This window comes from Leptidea sinapis, chromosome 23, assembly GCF_905404315.1.
Source record: "Leptidea sinapis chromosome 23, ilLepSina1.1, whole genome shotgun sequence".
In the NCBI taxonomy this organism is placed as follows: Eukaryota; Metazoa; Arthropoda; class Insecta; order Lepidoptera; family Pieridae; genus Leptidea; species Leptidea sinapis.
In genome coordinates, this window is record NC_066287.1 from 2,553,332 (window position 1) to 2,576,723 (window position 23,392).

Genomic DNA, 23,392 nt, shown 5'->3' on the forward strand with positions numbered 1-23,392 from the left:
ATGTTTCATTAAAACACGAAAGACGGCTGCACCATCAACAAGCGGCTTTATCCAAAAAACCTTTGCCTTTAGCACAATGTCAGTTAAAAAGTCAGTGTCACGGCATGCGATAACCTACATTTCTGACACTTTCACTAAATAAAAGCAGTATTACATTCAACCTTTTTGCAAGCCTTGCGCTTATCTTGTTGACATGTAAAACAGGAAATTATGATTCATAGTAATCTTTTTAATTATCGAAAGAAGCTTGAATTCTTTGCGTACATTCTTAGGGGTATAATTCATCGACTGTTTAACGCAAATTATTTTCTTGAAACAAATAATGAAGTTGTCAGAAATTCTATCAGGCATTTTCGCACGCTTTCAAATGCCTGTTTTTCATAAAAACTGTTTTTTATGAAAGACTCTTGTAACACCAGATGAATCACAGGAGTGTTGCCGGTCTTTTAGAAGGCTGTACATGACTTTTAGAAGGTAGCCATGTAGTATCGTCCTGAAAACATCGCACAAGGAAGCTCATCACAGTTTGTTTGCATGTGGGGTAAAGTTTCTGGAAAACCGCACTGTTGAAGAACGCCACACATCTAGATGGTGGGGATGATGTCGAAATTTGCGGCATGTTGTGCGAAGGTGGCTCAGCAGCAGGGATCAGTTCACCATCATTCTCGAAACCATCAGTTGAGGCTCGCACCCCGTTATCAACACCTGTTGTTTTGTTATTAACCTAAAATCCCTTCTCCGTTAAAAACTCAAAAGCAACGCTGACCTTTCCGGACGTGTGAACGCCAACAATATTTCATATACGTTGTATAACACACTGGTTCTTATCAACTCATGAATAACGAGGGCGTACACTTAGCGTCTGATTTTTGAAGTGAAAACTTCTTACCAGCATTGAGCTGTTCTTGGGATGAGTATAAAATGTTAAGCTCGTGTCATGACACGTGACCTGATCGAAAATTTGTAAGACAGTCGTTGAAATTATGGATAAAAGTTGATTTTTCTGAGAGATTATCTTTTTTATGTAATATAATTGTAATAGTTCTGAAGTGTTAATTTTTTTTGTGTAATATTAATTGTTATTTTTGTGCGCAATAAATGAATATTGTATTGTATTTAACCACATTAATGCTAGAACTTTTATACTGATATTTCGCACGAATATAAAGCAATTCGTTTTAACAATCAACAATTATTCCCTAACCATTCCAAAATATTCAAAAATGCATAACGTTAATGTACAAGTTTTCAGGTCTGCCGGCACTCCCAGAGAGCAAACTGTAATTTTTTTCTATATTAGAGGGGTAATAGGCAATGCTCATCTAAAGAAAATATATGCATACTATAGAAACTGGCAGTACCACCCGGATGAGAACTGCGCATACAATTAGTTCTACTACTATTAAAATGTTGTAAAAGTGATGAGTATAAATCTAGATTAGCTCTAAAATTGTTTAAGTTGAGTATACGTCGACCTTTACTCATTTCAACGTGCTCACATACCGAGGCCAATTTTTTATTGGTCAGTGAAATTTTATTTATCGCTACATTACATATTTGTTTTTTACATTATTAAAAACCTATAAAAATAGCATTTTGTTTATTGAACTCATAAAAATTTATTATTATTTAATTCCATTTCGAGGAAATGTCTTCTAGTATATGAATAAAAGGTGGCATTGTACAAATAATTATGGAATGTTGATGGAACTTTTGGTAAAGAAAAGGACAAACTTATGACAATGGTTACAAGAAAAAAAAGCAAGATATGAAAGGGTTGTGAATAAAGCTGGTAAATATGTTTAGTGGCAAATGTGCTAAAATGATTTGAAATCGTCATTTAACAATATTGACAGATACAGACTTGAAGTATAACATAGTATAGTATAGTAGCACTGCATGGAAACATGAATACATGATCCCACGTCAGGTGAAATTGAGCCTTCTCCTTTTGCCAATTGCTTCATCGCTTAACTATATTTATATTAGGCAATTAAAAAATCCAAGCTTACGACAATTATACGAGGGATGGAATGGCCATGCTTTTTGTTTTTTAAATTAATTATTTTTTTAATAATTAATAGTTAAGGCATCCCTTAGCATGTAAATATTATTAATTGTTTTTTTATTAAGCCACTATTATATAGAGATGCTAGTCAGTATGATAGCTACCATTTTAAAAATTTAAAACTGTGGGAATAATATATTATCTGCAATCAATGTCTTATTTTTGAGTTTGACCTCTAAGTGATCACCGCCGCCCACTCTCATTCTCTTGCAACACCAGAGGAATCACAGGAGCGTTGCCGACCTGAAACGAAGATGTATGCGCTTTTTTGTCCCGCAAAAACCGCACAAGGAAGCTCATTCCACGGCTTTGTAGTACGTTGAAGAAAGCTCCTTGAAAACCACACTGTGGCTTGAACTGTGTTCGATTTCATGTAGTAGTTTTTGCGCGATATAAGATGCGATAAGACATAATATAATTTGTTGTTTGTTTTGGCATCTGTTTTTCTATTATTTATTCAACTGTCCTTAGATGTCTGCAACCAGAGATCAAGACATAATTTGCTGGCAAGTGAGAGACTGAGTGTTAATGTCCAAGAATGAGCATTCTTAAATTTTTTATAGTTTTAATTTTCCACACGGCTGAACTTATAGATTTGAATTATTTCTGTTGCAAATATTTGACGTATGTCAAAAGTACTTCAGGACAATTTTATAGAAACTCGTAACCCCATCATTTTACATCTCTTTTTACGTTTTTGAGGTATTTTGGAAAAGTGATTGGGATAATTTTGAATTTTTTTCTACCCCCCAAATGAATTTCATCTATTTTAACTATAAATTACTTAGAACTTTGCTAAGATCAAATAACACTAAAAATACTGACTTTCAGATTAATTTTATTCGATAGTAAGCCGTGGCGGTTTTGTTTCTTTACTTCATCAAGGAAGTCTGTCGATGAGTGATGACACAAACATAAAAAATCTAAGCACGCCATTAAATAAACAGGAAAAAGAAAATAAAAAAAAACGACCTACAATTAAAAGCGTACCTACCAGGCGCACATAAGCGTAAAGAGAATACTTGGAAATCAAGAAAACAACGCATTGCACACTGTCGTAGTAAACGTTGATTACCTTGAGCGGTAATGCTGTCTCGCTCTAACGCTCGCAGTCTATCGCCGTCTCGCTTCCACGTTACGTCATACAGAGTTAAAGGTTTGATTGATGTCTTAAGAAAAATTATTACTTAAGTCCGGCATGAGTTATGAAATATATCCATTTTTATGATAGCTTGATCACTGTTTTTGTGATGCACCTAGATTTACTTGAATTTCAGCAATTAATTTTCATCAAACCTTCGGGTTTCATTTTAGACTTTTCAATTTTAGGTTTAGGGATGAGAAAGAAAACTTTTTACTGGAATCTGGATATTCCTCTTCAGTGCGGCTTCTGTGTACGAAATAAACTTCCTTCCCAACACGACCTTCAAAAAAATCAATTAGGTGCCTTTTTCTAAAAGGCCGATAAAGCTCCTGTAAATCATCTGGTCTTTGAGAAGAATGTGGGTGATAATGATAACATGAGGTGACCCGCTCGTTTGTCCTCCTCATCCATAAAAAGCCTTTTGGACTTGGCAGACGGCAGTAACTTCGTGAGTTGTTGGTCAAACTGTTGGAGAGAATATTTTAAAATTTTTGGTTTCCATACATAAGTAATAAAAAAAGTCATAATAAAGTTCTTCCTCAATGTATATCTGTAGGTTTCATGTTGATATTTATTTAAGTCTTAAAACTACTTTTAACTATAGAAAACTGTTATTCTAATATGAATTATAGTTTATACTTCATCCCACTGCTGGGCAAAGGCCTCCCCCTTTTTCTTCCACAATATTTTGTCAGCTGTTGATCCGGTCCAGAGTTCTCCTTCAAAGGCAATTAATTCGTCGATCCACCTGGTGGTAGGTCTGCCTCTTTTACGTTTTTCGTCCCTCGGATACCATGATTGACATGTTGATATTTACTTTGTAAAAATGTTTTTTATGAATCAGTTTAATAACACAAATTTTAATGCACGTTTTAGTCTTAAATAGTAAATGTATTTCTATCCGTTGCTTTATTAAAGATGAAATAACCCTCATAACTGATATAAACCACAATTTGCTGTAACTTTAACCTTCAGTACTGTACGCAAAACAGTCAGTCGAAGAGTAATTCCTCCTGTTTTGTGTTTCACTAGGCTTAGGTCGACGGAAATGACGTAACAATGACCTATATCTTATATTAAACATAAGTATAAGTGAATATTACAAATAGTTACTTTAATTGCAGGAAACACACATACAATACTCACACAGATGTCATGGCTAAGTCATTGTGTACGGTCAGCATAGAAAGTTACATAGCGCATATAAAGTAAAAATGATAATACGTGTAATAGTCGAATATGGAATATTGGGAAATCCAAAAACGTCAAATATAATATTATAATACGACCATTCATCATTTGCCTGTATATATATATATTGTTTTACTTCTTTATTTGCTCACTAATTATGAATTTTAAATTGATGCATGAAACTCTTATTTATTCTCTGAAAAAAGTACCTTAACATATTATGACATAGCTATCTGATAATGAATGTTAAAATTAGTCTAGTTGTTTCAAAGTTAAGTCGAATGAAACAGAAATGTTAAGACAAAAAAAAACTGTTATAAGTTCTGTTATAACATTAACTGCATTTGGTTATGAATGTTATGACATTAGAAGCACACACTTCAATTTTAGTTACAATGGCTGCCAAACATGGAACTTAGTGACATAATAACTAGAAATGCCTTTTACACAGGCATATGTTGTAAAGAAAAAGATGTACAAAAGTTGCTTACTTGGCCTTGCGGCCTTTAAGATATTTAAAATTCCAATTTAAAAATATATATATTTATTGTATAAATGCAATCTACTTATACGATGCGGTAAGCATTTATTTTTTATGTTAAACTATACCTCAAATATACACACTTATATGCGAACCGTACAAGGATTTCCATAATGCAATGCATCTAGATCCTACTTGACTTACAAGATACCGTCAGCATATATAAGTTATTACAATTCTACTACGCGCATATTTTAAACCTGTTTCGTTTAACTCGGTATTTATTCATTTTTAATCATAATATTGAAGTAGCTGTTAGGTTTCCTCTCTCTATGTGAAAATTTCAAATAGTTTGTCGAGGGAGTATACATATTTTATTCGTGTTTATTCTTGTCAATTGTGTCCGCCATTTTGTTTATTTCGCAGGTAAAGAATACCAAGGAAGACAACAAACAAGAAGTTTTCACAAATGTCACAGTCTTTGTAGACGAATAAATGATCTAAGATTATATTCATGTTAGTTGAATGTTCGCTTAAAACGATTACATTTTTTTATTTATGAAAATAAGGGACGAGACGAGCAGAACGTTCAGCTGATAGTTATTGTTACGCCCTGCCCACTACAATGCAGTGCCGCTCAGGATTATTGAAAAACCAAAAAAATCTGAGCGGCACTACAACTGCGCTCGTCACCTTGAGACAAAAGTTGTCAAGTCTCTTTTGCCCAGTAATTTCACTAGCTACGGCGCCCAGACCGAAACACAGTAATGCTTATACATTACTGCTTCACGGCAGAAATTATCGCCGTTGTGTTACCCATAATCTAGCCGGCATCCGGTGCAAAGGAGCCTCCCACTGGTAAAAACACTTTACTTGTACTTATTCACAGTGTGTGTGGATTTATGAATCACTTCGCAAAATAGGTATTTAAAGTGATTTGTTTAATACTAAAACTGTAACTATTGATTTTAAAGCCTTTTCCGAAATGATGGTGAATGGTAAAATATAGTATATCATATAGCTTTGATATTCATAATTGTCAGTTTTTGAACTAACTGAAAAGAGGAACTTTGATTTGACTCTTAATAACGACTCAACTAATAGTAGGTTAAGTACCGAACGTTAAGTACAATTCCTGTCCTTTGATATTAGAAATACATTAGAAAAGTTTTGCAAAACTCTCGTCAAACACCCTTCAATACGATAATGTCACCCTTAAAGCTAGTTAGTTAAAGGTTATATTTAATTTCTTTCAGTGTTAAAGTTATGACGTTTTAACATTAGGAAATTGATGTATTACATTTTTTGTGACGCCTTGTATCCGGTAAGATAACGCAGGGTTCACATGATATGCAGTCGCTGTTCATTTGAATACTTACCTACGTAATACAAGTTGTTAAAGGACATGCTGTACTTCTAACAAGATTAATGGCATAAAAGTGTCGAATGATGATGACTTGATGTTAAGTGATCACCGCCGCCCACATTCTGTTGTAACACCAGAGGAATAAAAGAAGCGTTGCCGACCTGTTACAAACGTGTACGCAGATTTTTGTCTCATTTCGAATCGTCATAGAAACACTGCACAGGGATGCTCATTCCACAGCTTGTTTGTACGTGTAAGAAAGTACCTTGAAAGCCGAACTGTGGAGGAACGCCACACATCCAGACGGTGGGGATGATACCGTAATTTTTGGCGTGTCACCCGAAGGTGGAATTCGGCTTCAGCAATCAAATCAAACAGCTCTTCGGAATACTCCCTGTTATTATTATTACTGTGTATGTAATATCGTTACTGCTATAAAATAATGATAATCTAGTCCCAGGCTGTCCGATCACTTAAATATTCAGCTGTGGAGTATTAAGATTTATGACAGAGCAATTATTTAATAAAAAATTTAATTTTTTTTATAGATAATGCCTTAACAGTGGCTGGGACTTTATTATAGAAGTGTATACATTTACCCTTAAAGCTATTATGTATCTTATGAAGCCTACTAGAATTAGTTACAAGCAATCCCTTATTTCTAGTGTTATAATAATGAAAATCACTATTTTGAGCAAAAAGTTGATTAAAAATTTTAATAAATGTTCTGACAATGAACAGTCATAATGTTTATTTCTTTAATTTTTTATTTGAGTGACTGTCTATAACCAAGCTGATATTCGTATATAGCTCTCTTTTACAGCGCTGAGTTCTAACGGTCTTGGTTCAATTTTAAAACAGCGAATGCATTTTAAAAGATAATTGCAATATCATGTGTAGTAACATACTACCAGTATGACAATCTATATCTATATAATATATATAAGAGATTTATTATTTACCTATATATTGACTCATCGCGATATCTCTGGAACCATTAGGTATGACTTGAAATTTGGCCTACCAAATATAATAATCCTAGAATATTCCTTTCGCCGAGTTGAGGTCAGCTGTGATTTTCCACCCGTAACAGTTTTTTTTTAAATATGACCAGAACAACATCTTTTTTTTTTTTTCGAGACGACTAGGACGTTCAGCTGATGGTAATTGATGCGCCTTGCCCATTACAATGCAGTGCCGCTCAGGATTCTTAAAAAACCAAAAAAAAAAACTGAGCGGCACTACAACTGCGCTCGTCACCTTGAGACATAAGATGTTAAGTCTCATTGCCCAGTAATTTCACTAGCTACGGCGCCCTTCAGACCGAAACACAGTAATGCTTACACATTACTGCTTTACGGCAGAAATAGGCGCCGTTGTGGTACCCATGATCTAGCCGGCATCCTGTGCAAAGGAGCCTCCCACTGGTAAGGTCGTCTGTCGGGTCAGCTAGTATTTATTAAGAATGAATACGACAAGCTTGTATGTAAATGGATGATCGCTAGGTAAAAGAGCAGGATGTCTTTGTTCAAATTCTAAACCAGAGCGAGACAAGTGACCGCACACCCTGAGAACAACCTTTTGATCCAAGAATGGGTTAAGTTTTCGAAGAGGCTTAGGCAGCGTTTAATACGTTTTTAATTTCTGAATTTTATTTCATCATCATCATCAGCCGAAAGACGTCCACTGCTGGACAAAGGCCTCCCCCAAAGATCTCCACGACGTTCGGTCATGCGCTGTCCTCATCAAACGTAATCCGGAATTTATATTTTTATATATCCGAATGAAGGATACGTCAATACGAGTTATTTTACCTTTTGTAATAAATAATCGATAGGCGTAATGTTATCGTTAGCATGGACAATTAGTACGGTCGACTGACGCTTTTCAGATTCAGCCTTTGATTAAGGATTGGTCCAACTACATACCGCACTTCCTAAGAACTAGAGCTCTCTTATTACGGCAACTATTAGATGCTTTTGTGCGTGGCATCTTGACACTCAATGTGATCTTTCTAATTTTGTAACATACGCACCGTGTTATATTACATTGAAATTAATAAAATACAAAATACTTACTGATGTGTGATCAAAGTGTCTTTCTTATTTCTTGTTCATTTTTACAAAGTAGAACTACGCAACCCGGCATTTTAGTTTCAACTATGTATTAGCAAAGTTTAACAGAACATGTGACACGTTAACGACACACATTGTTTGACGACCTGTATAGCCTAGTGGTTAACGATCCTACCTACTAAGCTAGAGGTCCCGGGTTCGAATCCCGGTAGGTGCAAGCATTTATATGATGAATATTCATGTTTGTTTCCGAGTCATGGATGTTTAAATGTTTTTATGTATGTTTATATGAATTTATGTATGTTTAAGTAAGTTTATTGTATTAAATATATCATTGGCTTGTAACCCATAACACAGGCTATATATATGCTTAACTTGGGGCAAGATAATTTGTGTAAAAAGTGTGTCAATATTATTATATTATATCTACTAGAAAACCAATGAGCTCCCTTGACCATACGTCATTTAATTTCATTTCTCGACAAGCTATAAACTACTGGATCAGCTTGCTTCTCAGAGTGAACATTAACAAACTACTTGGCATTTGATTATTTGTTTACACGCTTTATAAATAGGAAGGTACAGATAAGAACGACTCAAGGCCGCAGTCTATTGTATGCTAATCTTCTGTCGGACTAAAGGTACTATACGTTACTGCTTGTGAAGGAGTTGAATAAAAATGCGCTTATATGATCTTTCATCAATTGTTTTATGGAATAACTTAGTTCCCGAATGGCGAATATTAAAAGGAAATAAATTAAAACAATAAAAAAATAAGTAGCCATAAACCATCAAGGATAAATTTCGCATCGAATGGTGGTAGTTTCATGTCGATACGATCAGTGGTTTAGGCGTGAAAGAGCCTTTGAGGCAAAGACCATTTTCACTATATATATAATACTATCTGTTAATATAATATCTGTTTATTTTCTCCTCACAAAAATTTTAATCTAATACAGTACATAAGTGTGTGTGTGTGTGGTATTATACTCTCTTTTACTATAAGTGTCGAAGATGAAAGGAAGGAAAGAATAGAAGGTTAGTCCTAAAGTCAACTTCAGTCAGTAGTCAAGATTGAATGAAGCTGCATATTTTATCTTGAAACCTAAAACAGTACATAAGTGTGTGTGTGTGTGTGTGTGTGTGTGTGTGTGTGTGTGTATGTCTGTGTGTGCGTGTTGTGTGTCTGTGTGTGTGTTTGTGTGTTATTAGACTCTCGTTTACTATAAGTGTAGAAGAAGGAAGGAATTGAAGGTAGGTCCTAAAGACTTCAGTCAATACTCAAGACTGAATGAAGCTGCGTTTTTCATCTTGAAATCTAATACGGTACGTAAAAGTGTGTGTAGATATGTTATTATACTCTCGTTTACTATTAAAAAAACTCACACAAAGTAAGGTTTCAAATAAAAATAAATATTTTGATAATTTCTACGTCTACATAGACTGTGACAGGTGTGAACACGTCGAAAAAAATAGCGGAGAACTGTTAACGTCTATTTTCAGCAACACACGCACACTAACAGAAAGTGACTCACAAATCGTGAGTGTTCGTGTTATTATATATAACATAATCATTTCAAAATATTTTGACGCAATAAACAAACAGACAATTAATTGAAGTCCCACGAAAGAACAAAATCATGGACACCGTATTCGTTTCGCTACATGATTTAGTAGGTAGGGTCATTATAAAAAGCTAACCGAAAGTGCCAAGGGGAAACATGCAGTTTGTAAGTAACGGCGACTTATCGCCTTTGTTCCTGGGTCAAGCGTTGAGGCGCGCGGCCGCGAATTGGATGGGTGAACGCCCGCAACACAAAATATTTATGCAAAATGTTTACAGATAAGCGAATCTTTCTAAATTTATATAATGATTCTGGATATGGGTTTTACTATTCCCGAATATCAAGAATCTTAAAATTAAAGATATTATGCTTTTTTATAATCGCTAAGAAAATGCTCACAAAATACCTTTAGAAAGAGCGCTTGGACGGAACCCGAGAGGTCGCGAGTCCGAGTTCGGTATTGTTCATAAATTTTGTTTACTAATATTTGTATAAGCAATTAATCCTAGATGTGAGGAATATCAGTTTAAAATAAATTGTTTATTTGGTTACTCCTAATTTAGAGAAATATAGTCAAAAATAGGCATAAAGCGGGCACTGAGTAAAAAAGGATTCCGCGCCGTGATATTAGCAAGTGAAGCACCGTTATGCTAGTGTGTGTGCGGTTACGAGGGATACTTGTTTTTTTAGATACACAATTTTTTCTCCCTTAAATAATCATATTATATGGCCACAAATACTTATATAAGTAGTATCGTTTTTACACTTTTTCACAACGTACGACGGCTTTTTTAAAATATTTTATTGAGACGCAAACTGATCTGTCACAGACGATGACAATTCTCATAATGGCAGCCAATCGGCCTGTAGTAGTTTAAGTGTGTGCGTGGGGCACGTTAATCGGCTTGTTTTGGTGCTACACTGTTGTGTAAGGTGACACGGAATCCTTATTTTTGTACTAGTCCGTGAAAGCGGGCAACACTTTGCTCATACCATACAGACTTATTACCTAAAGCACGTGCCAGAGACAGCAAACTGCCATTCGCCCCTGTACCATAAAACGAAAACGATCATAAAAGATCAATATTAAATTCAATATTTTTATGAGTAACGGCCATCCATTGACATTTGTATAAGGGCATAACCCTTTTCCAATAAATAGACAACCTGTTATGTAAATAGGGTTCAGTGATAGTATCGCAAATGTCGTAATCGAACCCACTTTACGTCAGATCTAATCTACTGTGTTAAATGATTCAATAGAGAATATGTATAAAAAACTACCGACTTATACTTGTATTTGTTAGTTAGCAATAGCTATAAAAAAATGGCGTTTTTAGAGACTGCCAATAGAAGTGTTAACTTAAAACTTTTAGTATAATGCTTAGAAACAATTAAATTATTAATTTCAATTTATTTTTAAAACTATATCAAGCAATCAAACAAAAACTATTTCAAGATATACACGTTGAAATTTTTCAACTAAATCCATTTAATTTCACAAAGATATACACAGCACTAATGTTGCACAATACGTCAGCTGTATAGCTACAGATACACTGCTATATGCATTTGAGTGACGCGAACGCGCGGTGAACTTACGATATTGAAATGAAATGAAATATATCTTTATTGCATACAACACAATAATGAAACATAACAAAAATCGAGACTACAAAAAGCAATAGGCGGCCTTATCGCTTAAGAGCGATTTCTACCAGGCAACCTGTAATGAATCAGTTATAGTTGAAATGATAACAGAAGGTGGTGTTATCGATATGCATATAATTTAAACATACAGTAAATGATTCCAAGAAAAGAACTAGTATTGAAATTGTCACAGTAATAAATAATAATTATGGAGAATTGTTTTGAAAGATTGGAGATATTCCATCCATCCAAAAAGTGTCTAACTGTATACATATTTTTTTAAATGTTTATTTATCGCCAGTCATCAGAGTGTCGGTGTCGCGAACCCATAAGACGTTTCCCAACCATGAAGTGCCTAACGCGGCGAAAGAAGTTTTCACTTCAAAAAAAAGTTAAAAAAGTCGCTATTTAGAAAGTCTGATTCGCACAGTGCGTTGCTTTACAAATATTTGAATTTGCCAGAATTTTTTATTCCTTTGTTGTTTCATGAGAATGTGGGCGGCGGTGATCACTTAACATCAGGTTACCCACTTCGTCTGCCCTCCTCTTCTCCTCATATCTAGAGATTGTTAGAAAAGTGCCATCAGACACATTCTTAGTTTTTTTATGGAGGAGGACAAACGAGCGTACGGGTGTTAAGTGATCACCACAGCAAAAATTCTCTTGCAACACCAGAGGAATCACAGGAGCGTTGCCGGCCTTTTTGGAAGGTGTTATTTATTATTAAAGTTATTTTTTTAAATGAAGTTATAAAGTAACTAATTCCCATATTTGGCTAGATTTTAATAATTTGGGGGTAAAATATTGATGATATTATATTATCATACTAGCTGACCCAGAAAACGTTGTATTGCCGATATTAAAATCGCGATACAAAAGTAACTGTTGATGATCGTAGATGGTTGAAAATTTGAAGTTGTATGTATTTTTAATGCTGACTCATAATCAAACAAATTTAGATAAAAATGCCAAAAAAAAATTCGTGTGGACCACTCTTAACATTTGGGGGGATAAAAAATAGATGTTGTCTGATTCTCAGACTACCCAATATTTCATGAGAATCGGTCAAGTCGTTTCGAAGGAGTTTAACTACAAACACCGCGACATGAGAATTTTATATATTAGATTATATGTTTAAATAATAATATGATATTTCTTCGACACCTTCAAGTATAGACCATAAAGCCTTATATTAACTTAAAGTCCGGCAACGCATATTTTCCCCTGGTTTTGCGAATATCCTTGGGCTCTAGTGGTTGGCTCACCACATCCCATCAAATTGATGGCTAAATCCAGACTAGACAAAGATTTTCCAGAGATTTTCCTCCCTAGCATCAGCAATTTCATCACTCTCTCATATGAGCATGAATAAATATATATTTTCTAAGAAAACAATGGAACCACGAGGCATAAAATTATGCATATATTTACATATTATCTGTGCATATGTAGGACTTTTTTATGTATGACTAATGCAGGTTGGCATTATGTAATAAAAAATCTTTCCGTTGTTTTTAAGGTGCTAACTCTTTGGTATGATGGTTGGAATCCTAAATCAGAGTTTTGTGCTGTGATGATATTAATATTTTTATAAGAGGAGGCAAACGGGCATGAGGCTCAAATGATGGGGAGTGGTGAGGCAGCCACCCATGGACCTCACCAAAACCAGGGGTCAAGAGATGCGTTGCCGGCATTTAACCGGTCCCTAACGGCCGTTCCCAATATTCAGTCTATCTCTTACTTGAGATAAAAATCGTAACTATCGTTGACTTTTCTGTCCCCATAAACTTATCGACGGTTACTCACTTTATCCGTACACGCTGTCTGTCAATGGGATGACGTATAGCTTACCAGCGATAGAAGTTTGTATGGATATTGCAATTCACGCGTCCCAATATAAGGTGATAAGAATGACATATCGGGTATATTGGGACAGCTTCAGATTATTGACAGCTAATTACTGACAGTTGAAGGTAGTAATTTACATCTATCTGTAGATAGTATATTGGGAACGGCCGTAAGTCGTATCGGTTCGAGAAAACAGCGACCGGTAATTGATTCCACAAAGCACTTGCCTCGCACAGCCAGCGAGGCAAGAAATATTCCGAGCTGACATTTGTGTGGGGGCGGATAGTTTAAAGACCGAATGAAACACAGTGGCATAGCCGCTATTTTCCGCTGTTTGTGTCTCTTAGGATCCAACATGGCACTACCACTCATAAAGGTTGTGGAATTATCTCCCCAACTCTGTAAATCCCGTACAATGTAATGTGGATATCTTTAATGGCTAATAAAGACAGACAATACCGACTGAATGTATTATATAATGTTCGACCTCATTATCGCGTTATATTAAAACGAAATTCAGGACAAACCCGCTATCAATCTCATATAAAAAAAAACAATGGGTGTTAAAACACACGATAGTAGTGCGTGCATTATCAAGGTTAAGTGATTAATAGCGAATACTACTAATTTTCGTTTTATATTCATAATTTTATTACATTTCGAATATATATACATGGAAATTGTAATAACTTTATTAGCAATATAATTTAACGCGACACTTATTTTATTTATCAATAGGAAAATGGTCTTAATATACTTAATTAAAACAGAAAAATAAATTCTATCTTCTTCGTTGGATTACTCTTGACAGAGCAGTCGTGATCACGTCGAACGACGAACGATTCTACGCCAGTTATCCCTGGCTGTTGCTTCTCTGGCACATGTGTTGAGGGGAGTATTGGTTAGGGCTTTGATCTGGTCTGTCCAGCGCATAGGGGAGCGTCCTCTTGACCTACTGCCGTTGACCCTTCCCTGAACAACGAGTCTCTCTATGGCATGCTCTCCACGTCGCGTGATATGTCCGAAGTATCTGAGGATACGGGCTCTGACTATAGATGAAAGCCTTTCTTTCACCTTGAGCTCTTCAAGTATCGAGACGTTTGTGCGGCGTTGTGTCCAAGATACTCGTAGCATTCGTTGAAAAATAGATACTTAGTTAAAAACAGCACATATAAAATTGAAATTAAGTAAATCTGTGCAGCGCGTGATTCATAGCTAAAAGGAGCTGACTCAGTATTTAGATAAGTTAGTGCTTGAGACACCAACACACCACTGGTTTTCAGCAGCCCTTTCCCACAAGGTGGAGCGACGATCTCGTCAAGATCGCCGGAATACGTTGGATGAGGATAGCGCAGGACCGATCGTCGTGGAACTTTTTGGGGGAGGCCTTTGTCCAGCAGTGGACGTCTTCCGGCTGATGATGATGATAATGATGATAGGTATCAAATATATATTCAATCATATTAAGAATTTACAATTAAATTATTATACACATATTATATATGGGAATGGGTACTGTATATATTCGTGTATTTAGTCGTGGGACAACTGTCCGCATCGGGTTTTTAGTTCAAGATACGTAACCTGAACTTAATAAATGTTTGATATTGCTGCTTAAATGCCGCTATGTATTGATATAGCAGTCGAAACCTATTATCGTGTAATTTGTGGCATGTTCCATATTTCGGCTTTGTTTTTATACGACGTGATTTTTCTATATGTTTAGAACGTCATTGACTGTTGCACGTTACTGCTTCATGACATAAAAAAGTAGTTGTAGATATGGCTTAAGAGATCTCTTATATACCATGCATTCTAAGCATAACTTGAGCATAAGCGAGGAAACCAGTGGACGGCGGTGATCACATAAAACCAGGTAACCCGAACGCTCGTTTTTCCTCGTTTCGTCAGAAGTAAAACCTGCATTGTAAGTACATGAACCTCTAAACTGCTTATGAAGTCCTGGTACTTGTTGCTAGGATGACACATGATTTCAACCGCTATGAAAGACATTACTATCACCGCAACCATATTTTTGTTCTCCTGGTGTCTATGTAGTATTACTACGCGTACGTCGCGCCAATGACGTCAGAATATATTAACGTACGCTCGCGTCACATAAGGCAATCTCTTCTTCACTATGATCACCTGGTACCAAAACAATGTATATTGCTTCCTTTCTCATTTTCTCCGACGTTAAATCTTATAAGTTTATGTGTCTGTCTCTTTTTACTGTCGATTTTTCATCTACTTTCAAATCACAACGATGCTAAAAAAAAATTCACTTCAAAAACTACCGAGTGGACCCTACGATGCTGTCCAAAAGTAGGTCGAAACACAGATGTATGACAGTGAAACAATTACAACAAATTGCCTATAATTGTCAACAATTGCCCACAATTATCCAATTTACTTAAATTTATTGTTTTTCGAATTAGTTTCATTTGAAACGCCATCTTCCTGCTCGTTAGTGGAATTGAAACTGTTTCGTCGACGATAAGAATATTTTTTTCAGCAATGTTAAGCGACTAAAAATGACCTGTATTCATTCATTCATTTAATATGACTAAATATTTGCCATTAAAATATATTCGTATCTAAAATGGCTTCCAGTGCTTAGATAAACTATTTGTTATTGAACAATATAAGTATCTTCAAATACATAAAAATTTCAAATATGGTGTTGCAAAAGGTGTTCATTTACCATTAAGTGACCCATATGCTTGCTTGTACTCCTAATCAATAAAAAAAACGCAAACACAAGGTGAAATTTCGTATGAACAAAGATAAATATTAAAATTATTCTTATGTGTGCCATAGCGGCCAGGATTTACTAATATTCTTATACAGAACCATTTTAAGATTTATTCCAACCATTTACCTTATAACTAATTTCAAAATGCCTCCATAGTGTGTGATAATAAAGCACATAAAATTGTATTATAATTTAATACATAAGCCTTTCAAAAAGTCGCAAGTCATCGCTGTTAGAAAAGATGACTTTCGAATTTCAAAATCGGATCCCTGATTGGCCGTCAATACTAACCGTTCGGCCAATGGCAGCTCGTCAAAACCGATGACAGCGCACTTCAAAGACAATGGAGCGGCTTCTGTTAAAGTGGCAGTGCCTATTTGTGATTTGAATTAAAAAAAGAACTCAGCGGTATTGTTCGATTGACCCATAAATTAAAGAACTCTTACAACGTAACTCACCTTCATGCAGCGATCATATTACTTTTTTTATAGCGTGGCTTTATAATATAACACAGAGTTGTAACGCCGCCATACTGTTTGAAAGAACCACAGTTTATTCTATTTTTTTTTTAAGCCTCAACCATCTTTTTAAAATTTCAGTCTTATATAACCAATTATACTAGCTTAAATCTGAGAAATATAAAATGCTGATTTACTTTTTTAAATGTCACATTGATGCACACAGGGCGTTCAAAATTTGTTACCATGAGGCGAATCCGAGAACCTCAATACACCTAAGAATCAAAGAAATATCCACACACTACTTTATACTACACCTACTATTTTTTTTTAAATTATATACTCTCCCCCCAAAACTCAAATTATTTAAACTCTGTAACCCAAAATTTAGCAAAACGAATGTCTAAGCAACTTCAAAGCGAATATTTGCTTGATCTAACCTAGGTCAAAACTTTTTATAAGTCAAAAATTCTAAGGATGCATTGAATTTCTTCTAACAAAAGGTTTATGATATCAATACAGTGAAATAACACTCGGAAGCTTAAAAAAATATTACATAGACCGGGATATTCAGAGCTGGCAACACTCATCACTATAGACATTTCAAATATCGAATAAAATCAAGAACAAAAGCAGGCCGCAGAGTCAAGTGTCAGAAAAAAAAGGTAATTTGTAATCGTTGGACGTCAGAACGAAGCGATGATGGATGGTCGCTACCGTTCTTTAATTCGAAATGAGGCGCTGTGACGAATGACCAGTGCCTTATTGTAACCTAATGTTGTTTTGAGTAGAAGTCTGAATCCACCTTTGCCTAGAAATAATATTAAAAAATAAGCGTCACGCAATTTCGTCACAACGTTGATAATAAAATGGCTGCATGGAAATTGCTATAGGATAACATTTATATACATTGTAATACATTTACTTGAATATCCTTTAAAAAATTGTGAATATTACAAAATGGTCGCTTTGTAGAATGACTTTGCAGTGCTCTTGTTTAGGCAGGGACAGAACTTCATACAGAATATTCTAGAAAAAATAAATGTGATTAAAAATTCAAGCCAAAAAGGTATGTGTTATCGGTTTTTCGTTATTTTCTCAAACGATACATTCACATGACAGGCTGACAAAATTTTTAATTCTTAGAGCCTCACAAGATCTTTTTAATAACAGTAATTATTAATTACTAAACATAGGTTGAATTTTAAGATATTAGGTATAATTAAATTGTGGTAATTTTGCTTATAAATATGCTATATATATTGCCATAGCTAAACCATTCACACACAGCCTGTCACGAATAAATTCCAAAGGTATATATATCGACAATAGCTTAACATTGATTGTAAAACACATTAATAAAACATAAACAACGCATTAAAATTCATATATAGCTCATTTCATAAAGTTTGTTGGCATAAAAATAGTAAATTTTCAATTACAATAGTTAATCTATCTTTGTTAGATAAGGAAACACAACTCTAAAGAAATTTTATAATTCGATAAAAAAGCCGCGAAATAATTTATAAGAGACCATAGAGTATGCTCTACACAATAACAGATAACTAATAATTATTTATGGTTTTAATGATTTCAATGTTCGTTGCATAATATCTATGGACTCTACTACAATATATTCCATTTTAACTTTGTAACGCTTAATTTTATTCATTTTCAATATAATTCAATTTCATATTATATTAAGTATTCCTGCCCAAAAAGACCGAAGAGATAACTTCATGAAAGCGAGGTTAAAAATAATAATAAATACAACTGTTCACAGCGCGACAGCACTCCCTTAGTCGAGTCGACCTCACTCAAGCGAACGTGATAGGACAGTCTCATTCACTACGGCACTAAAGAGCTAAGTGCACCCGAGGAAGTCTGCTCTTCTTAAATTTTTCATGTGGTCCGCTTTATAGGGGTACACCAGCGGTGCATTTTTTTTGTAAAGCAGTTAAAATCTTATGTCTCAAAGTGACGAGCATAATTGAGATGCTGCACAGAGTTTTGGGTTCAATCCTAATCCTGAGCGGCACTGCTTTTTAATAGACAGCGCATATCACAAAACATTTCATGAGCCCATCAAGAGTTACACCAAGAGTGTCCAACGCGCCAAAAAAAGTTTGCACTTAAAAAAAAGTTTAAGTCTTCTGCTAAAAGTCTATAAGGCCGTACATATAACAATTCCTTCTCTATGGATGGAATTAATTGTAAGAAATCCCCGTAGTTAGTTTTTAAGCAAATTAGTGAAAATTTTAAATTTTGGCAACATAGTTGACATATTGTATTAAAGCACTCTTAATCGCGATGCATCGGGCGTTTATAATAATTAACTTGAAAAAGCAACATTGTCTTTAGTTAAGCTAAAAATCCAATAGCAGAGGTCGTTAGTTCTAAATGAACTTGTGAGAAAGAGACGGATAATCTATTCATATTTTTTATAGTTTTAATGAGAAATCGAATCAAGAAATAGGAAACTAGTGTTGGGAAAGAGTGAATCGATAGATATCGATGTATTAGTTATTGTTTTTATGAATTTGAAACAATGAGAGTTATTTGATTCATGTTTATTTTATTTTCATGATAACGTAAGACGGAAATTATTAGTTTACATATTTTATAATATATTAATACTCTACGAATTTGTTAAAAAAATTTTTTTGCTAAGTGTATATATTTCATAAAATATTATGGTATATAAGTCATTACCATTGTTATGCTTTTTAAAATCAATAAATGAGGCAGTTTAGAATACAATCATATAGTGCCTATACGATAGGACGATACTAAAATTTCAAGTGCGTAAACTTATTTGTTTTTAAAGGCAAATATGTGTGAATTCTGTAGCTATCGATGTTTAATCAAGTAATAGTGACATCACTAACATCGATGCGGGCCCATCAAAGTGCGCCATACAACTACAGACAATAACTGAGAAAAATTAAATTATAATAAAATTAACTTGAGATTACTTTTTATACCGTTAACATATTGTGTTGATTGGAGACTTAGACTATACTAGACAGAGCAAATATTATCTTATATCCGTTTTCAAAGTCTAAATGAATTTGAGCTTTACGTGGCATAAGGAATTGCAGATTTAATGGCCTCTTTCTTTTTTTGACAAATTTCATTTCTTATGGGCTTATATTTTTTTTATAAATGCATAGTATTCTTACACAATAGGCAATATAATATTACTATACTATATATTACTGTGTATATTTAAAACTAATTTTCTGTGAGAAACAAAATTAATTATTTCTATTGCTCTCAGCGCTGTATCTACAAAAATTCCTGATTATTTATTTGATGGTATAAATATTAATTATATATATGGTAAAAATTTACAATTTCCCGCCTATATATAAAATTATTTTTATTTGAAAAATCAAATATTTTTTTTTCAAACTTTATAATAATATTTTTGAAAAAGGTATTACTGCTTTTTTATAGTCGTCGTTTAAGACATTTTTATAACATAAAAAAACAAAACGTGTACTTTCGTAACCTATCTAATTCTTCCTAAGTCTATATTCTCACGGGCGCGGCACACAGAACATACGAACCGATTATTCATTCTATACGGTGACACATGACGAATCAATCTGTTACGATCAAATCCAATCGAATCAAGCCGAGCTGTATGTTGCGTGGCCGTTGCCGCGAAAATACTGGATCTACTCTATGGCCTTAATGGCTGTCAGTCTAGAGTCTAGATGAGGCTCGATGAGAAAAAATGCATCGAATTGATTTCCGATTGCTTAAGAAAAATCTTCTTTCTTTTATAGTTTACATCAAAAGACGAGTGGCTTAGTAGATGATCACCCCAACTCAGCAGCATAAATTATGATATATAGCCCTATTTTAACTCCCGCATTAATGTTAAATTCAAATCGAATATGTACCCAATTATTTTTTTTATGGAAGGGGAGGACAAGGGGCATACACACGGGCCACCCGATGGTATGACCTTTGCAGCCATACTCGCTTGTAACACCAGAGACATTACAAGAGCGTTGTAGACCATATAAAGCGTCGCTTAAACGTACATATGAATTAGAAAACCGAAAACATCTAGATAGAGTCTCTTTCTATCAGACAGCCGATAAAAACAGGCCAGGAATATTAGTTTAGTGTGCGTGACAAACTACGTCTTACTCTCGCGATGTATATCACACTTTGTGTTAGTGTGCGTCAATTGCTCAAAAAAGAGATTAGTTCTAAACTTATAAAAAAATCTACGTTTTCACAGCTGTCATAGTCTATCTAGACGTAAAAATGATCTAAGGTTGCATGGTGGGTGAGGATCGAACAGGGGGCTCCGTGGCGAGAATCTACAGTACCACCCATTGCGTCTCCGCTGGTTTTTATACACATCATGTATCTATCCAATACATTTTTCGAATAGAATGAAAATATTAATCTAATTATAAACAACACATTCAGTAGCTTCTACTGTGTCAAAAGATGACAGCTGTCACTTGTGTTTTTGTCGATAGCAAAACAACAGTTTGAGTTTTATGTAAGTTGACTATACTCAGGTTAAACAATAAAATAGAAGTACGGTGAAAACGAACTAAGATATATATTGAATGTAAGATACACCTACAATAAAGTATTTGAAATAAAATCGATTTTAACCTACAAAAATAGTTTAATGTTCATTGTAACAAAAACATCAAGGAAAACAGCCTTTAACGACATCTGGTCAATTGTTTTGCAATACGACAAGACAAGATATATATTTTATGACTCTTACAAGTGTAGCTTGAATTAGCTCCATAAAGCTTAAGCCTGTAAAAATATTTCAACACACTTTAAAAAGACAACTACATCTAAGTAATTTGAATACCTTCCATTTAACATTATTCGCGCTAAAAATGACAGCCGCGCATAGACAAGTGGCGGGAAAGAAAAAAATAAATCACTACTACGAAACAGCACTGTCACAGATAACAAAAAGCCAGTAATTATCCCTCTCTAATCTACTACTGCGTGATTGTAAGACGTGTAATGGTTTTACACCTTATGTCAACCAATTAAAATACATTTTACAGTTGCACGTCTAGATAAAGACGACAAGTGAACGTGCAGGCTTAATTATTAGGTTTGTGACATAATTGTAACGTTGTCTATGGTTTTTTTTTGTTTCTGGTCACGATGTGTGTAGAGAAGGCTTTCTAAAATAGGTTTTGATGTAATAACTAATAATGACTTTGCAAATACTATGGGAAATTTTAATGGATGATAGAGAGGCGAATATTGATACAAAATTTCTAAACATATAATATTTCCTAGTTAGCTAGCACTTGGGGCGGGATTATAGGCGCATTCTAATTAAAAAAACAGTCAAACTTTTTTCTGGTGGAGGAAACTATAACATCTTAGCTTACTATACAGGCTATAATAAAAAAAATGCCTACGTACAAAGTACCTACCCAAGTCAGAAGTGAAACCCACCTGGTACAGATTCCCAGGATGACACATGATTTCAACCGCTTTGAAAGACATTACTGTCACCGCTACCATATTTATGTTTTCTTGGTTTCTATGTAGTAATACGTCGTGCGCATGACGTCAGAATATATTGAGGTATACTCGCGTCATACATAAGACTATCTTTTCATCAATTATGATCGCCTGGTACCATAACACAGTAAAATACATCCTATTTCATTTTCTCCCACGATCAATCTTATGAATTTATATGTCTGTCTCTTTTTACTGTCGCTCTTTCGTTTCATCGACTTTTAAATCACAACGATGCTAAAGAAGTTCTCACTTCAAAAACAAAGTTAAGGTAACCTTACTTACCTGAGTCTGTGTTAATCCTAAGCTAGCAGCCAACTCCGCCCTTTCAGGCAGTGCTAGATACTGCGTCCTTTGAAACCTCCTGTTGAGCTGCTGAAGTTGAAGACTGGAGTATATCGTGCGTGGTTTCCTCATCTTCTTACCCTTGCCATTCACTCTTAGCCCAGGGTCGTCCGAGAGGCCACATTTTTCTGTAGATAAAAATGACTTTTATCAAAAAAAAAATATATAAGACTTAGATTATTTATGTATCTTGATAAACTGTGACAGATGAAAACATCGAAAAAAATTGAGGTTGACTGTTAACCTCTATTGATTAATGTACACTAACACAAAGTGGCATGCAAATCGCAACTGTGAGACGCAGCTTGTCACGCATACTAAAGTAATAAACCTGGCCTGTTTTCATAGGCTGTCTAGCAACAAGAAGCTCTATTTTGATTTGCATTTTCTTTGCTTAAAGCGAGTTTAATACATTTAAATAAAATTCTTATTTAAAGATTAGTACGCTTGAAATAATGCGTTTAAAAAGTGCACCATGGCGAACAATGACCTAATTTTGAAAACAAAAGTTTTTATTACAAAATATAAATATTATATTATTAAATTTATAAACAACACACAATATGTATTAAATAAATTAACATATTAGCAAAAGTTTTTAAGTAACATTACAGCGTTAAAATACATTATGTATATTATGTACCTATTTGAAAAGAAGGTATTTAAAAATTTATAATTATATCTATAGCCTTACGGCCTTACAAATAAACTTGGTATAAAGTTATAACTAAGCATAAACAAAGAATATGCAAAATGTTTACAATATCGTTGGCAACACTGTCAATACAATGATAATTCTCGTGCCACTAAATAAATAAAAAAAAAAAAAAAAAAAAAATGATAATTCTGAAGTTCTCCGAATGTCAGGCAGCCTTCCAAATAAACGCGGGAAACGTTATACGTCCGAATAA

General features: G+C 34.4%; 1 protein-coding gene across 2 annotated transcripts in view; it reads right to left on the bottom strand.

The window, feature by feature from the left end:
• Positions 1 to 23,392, bottom strand: part of LOC126971427 (homeotic protein distal-less) — a 125,912-nt gene that overhangs the window by 59,410 nt on the left and 43,110 nt on the right. For both annotated transcript variants that reach the window (XM_050817747.1, XM_050817746.1), the window contains exon 3: positions 22,422 to 22,609. In XM_050817747.1, coding sequence (XP_050673704.1) covers positions 22,422 to 22,609 — 188 coding nt within the window. The remainder of the gene's footprint in view (positions 1 to 22,421; positions 22,610 to 23,392) is intronic.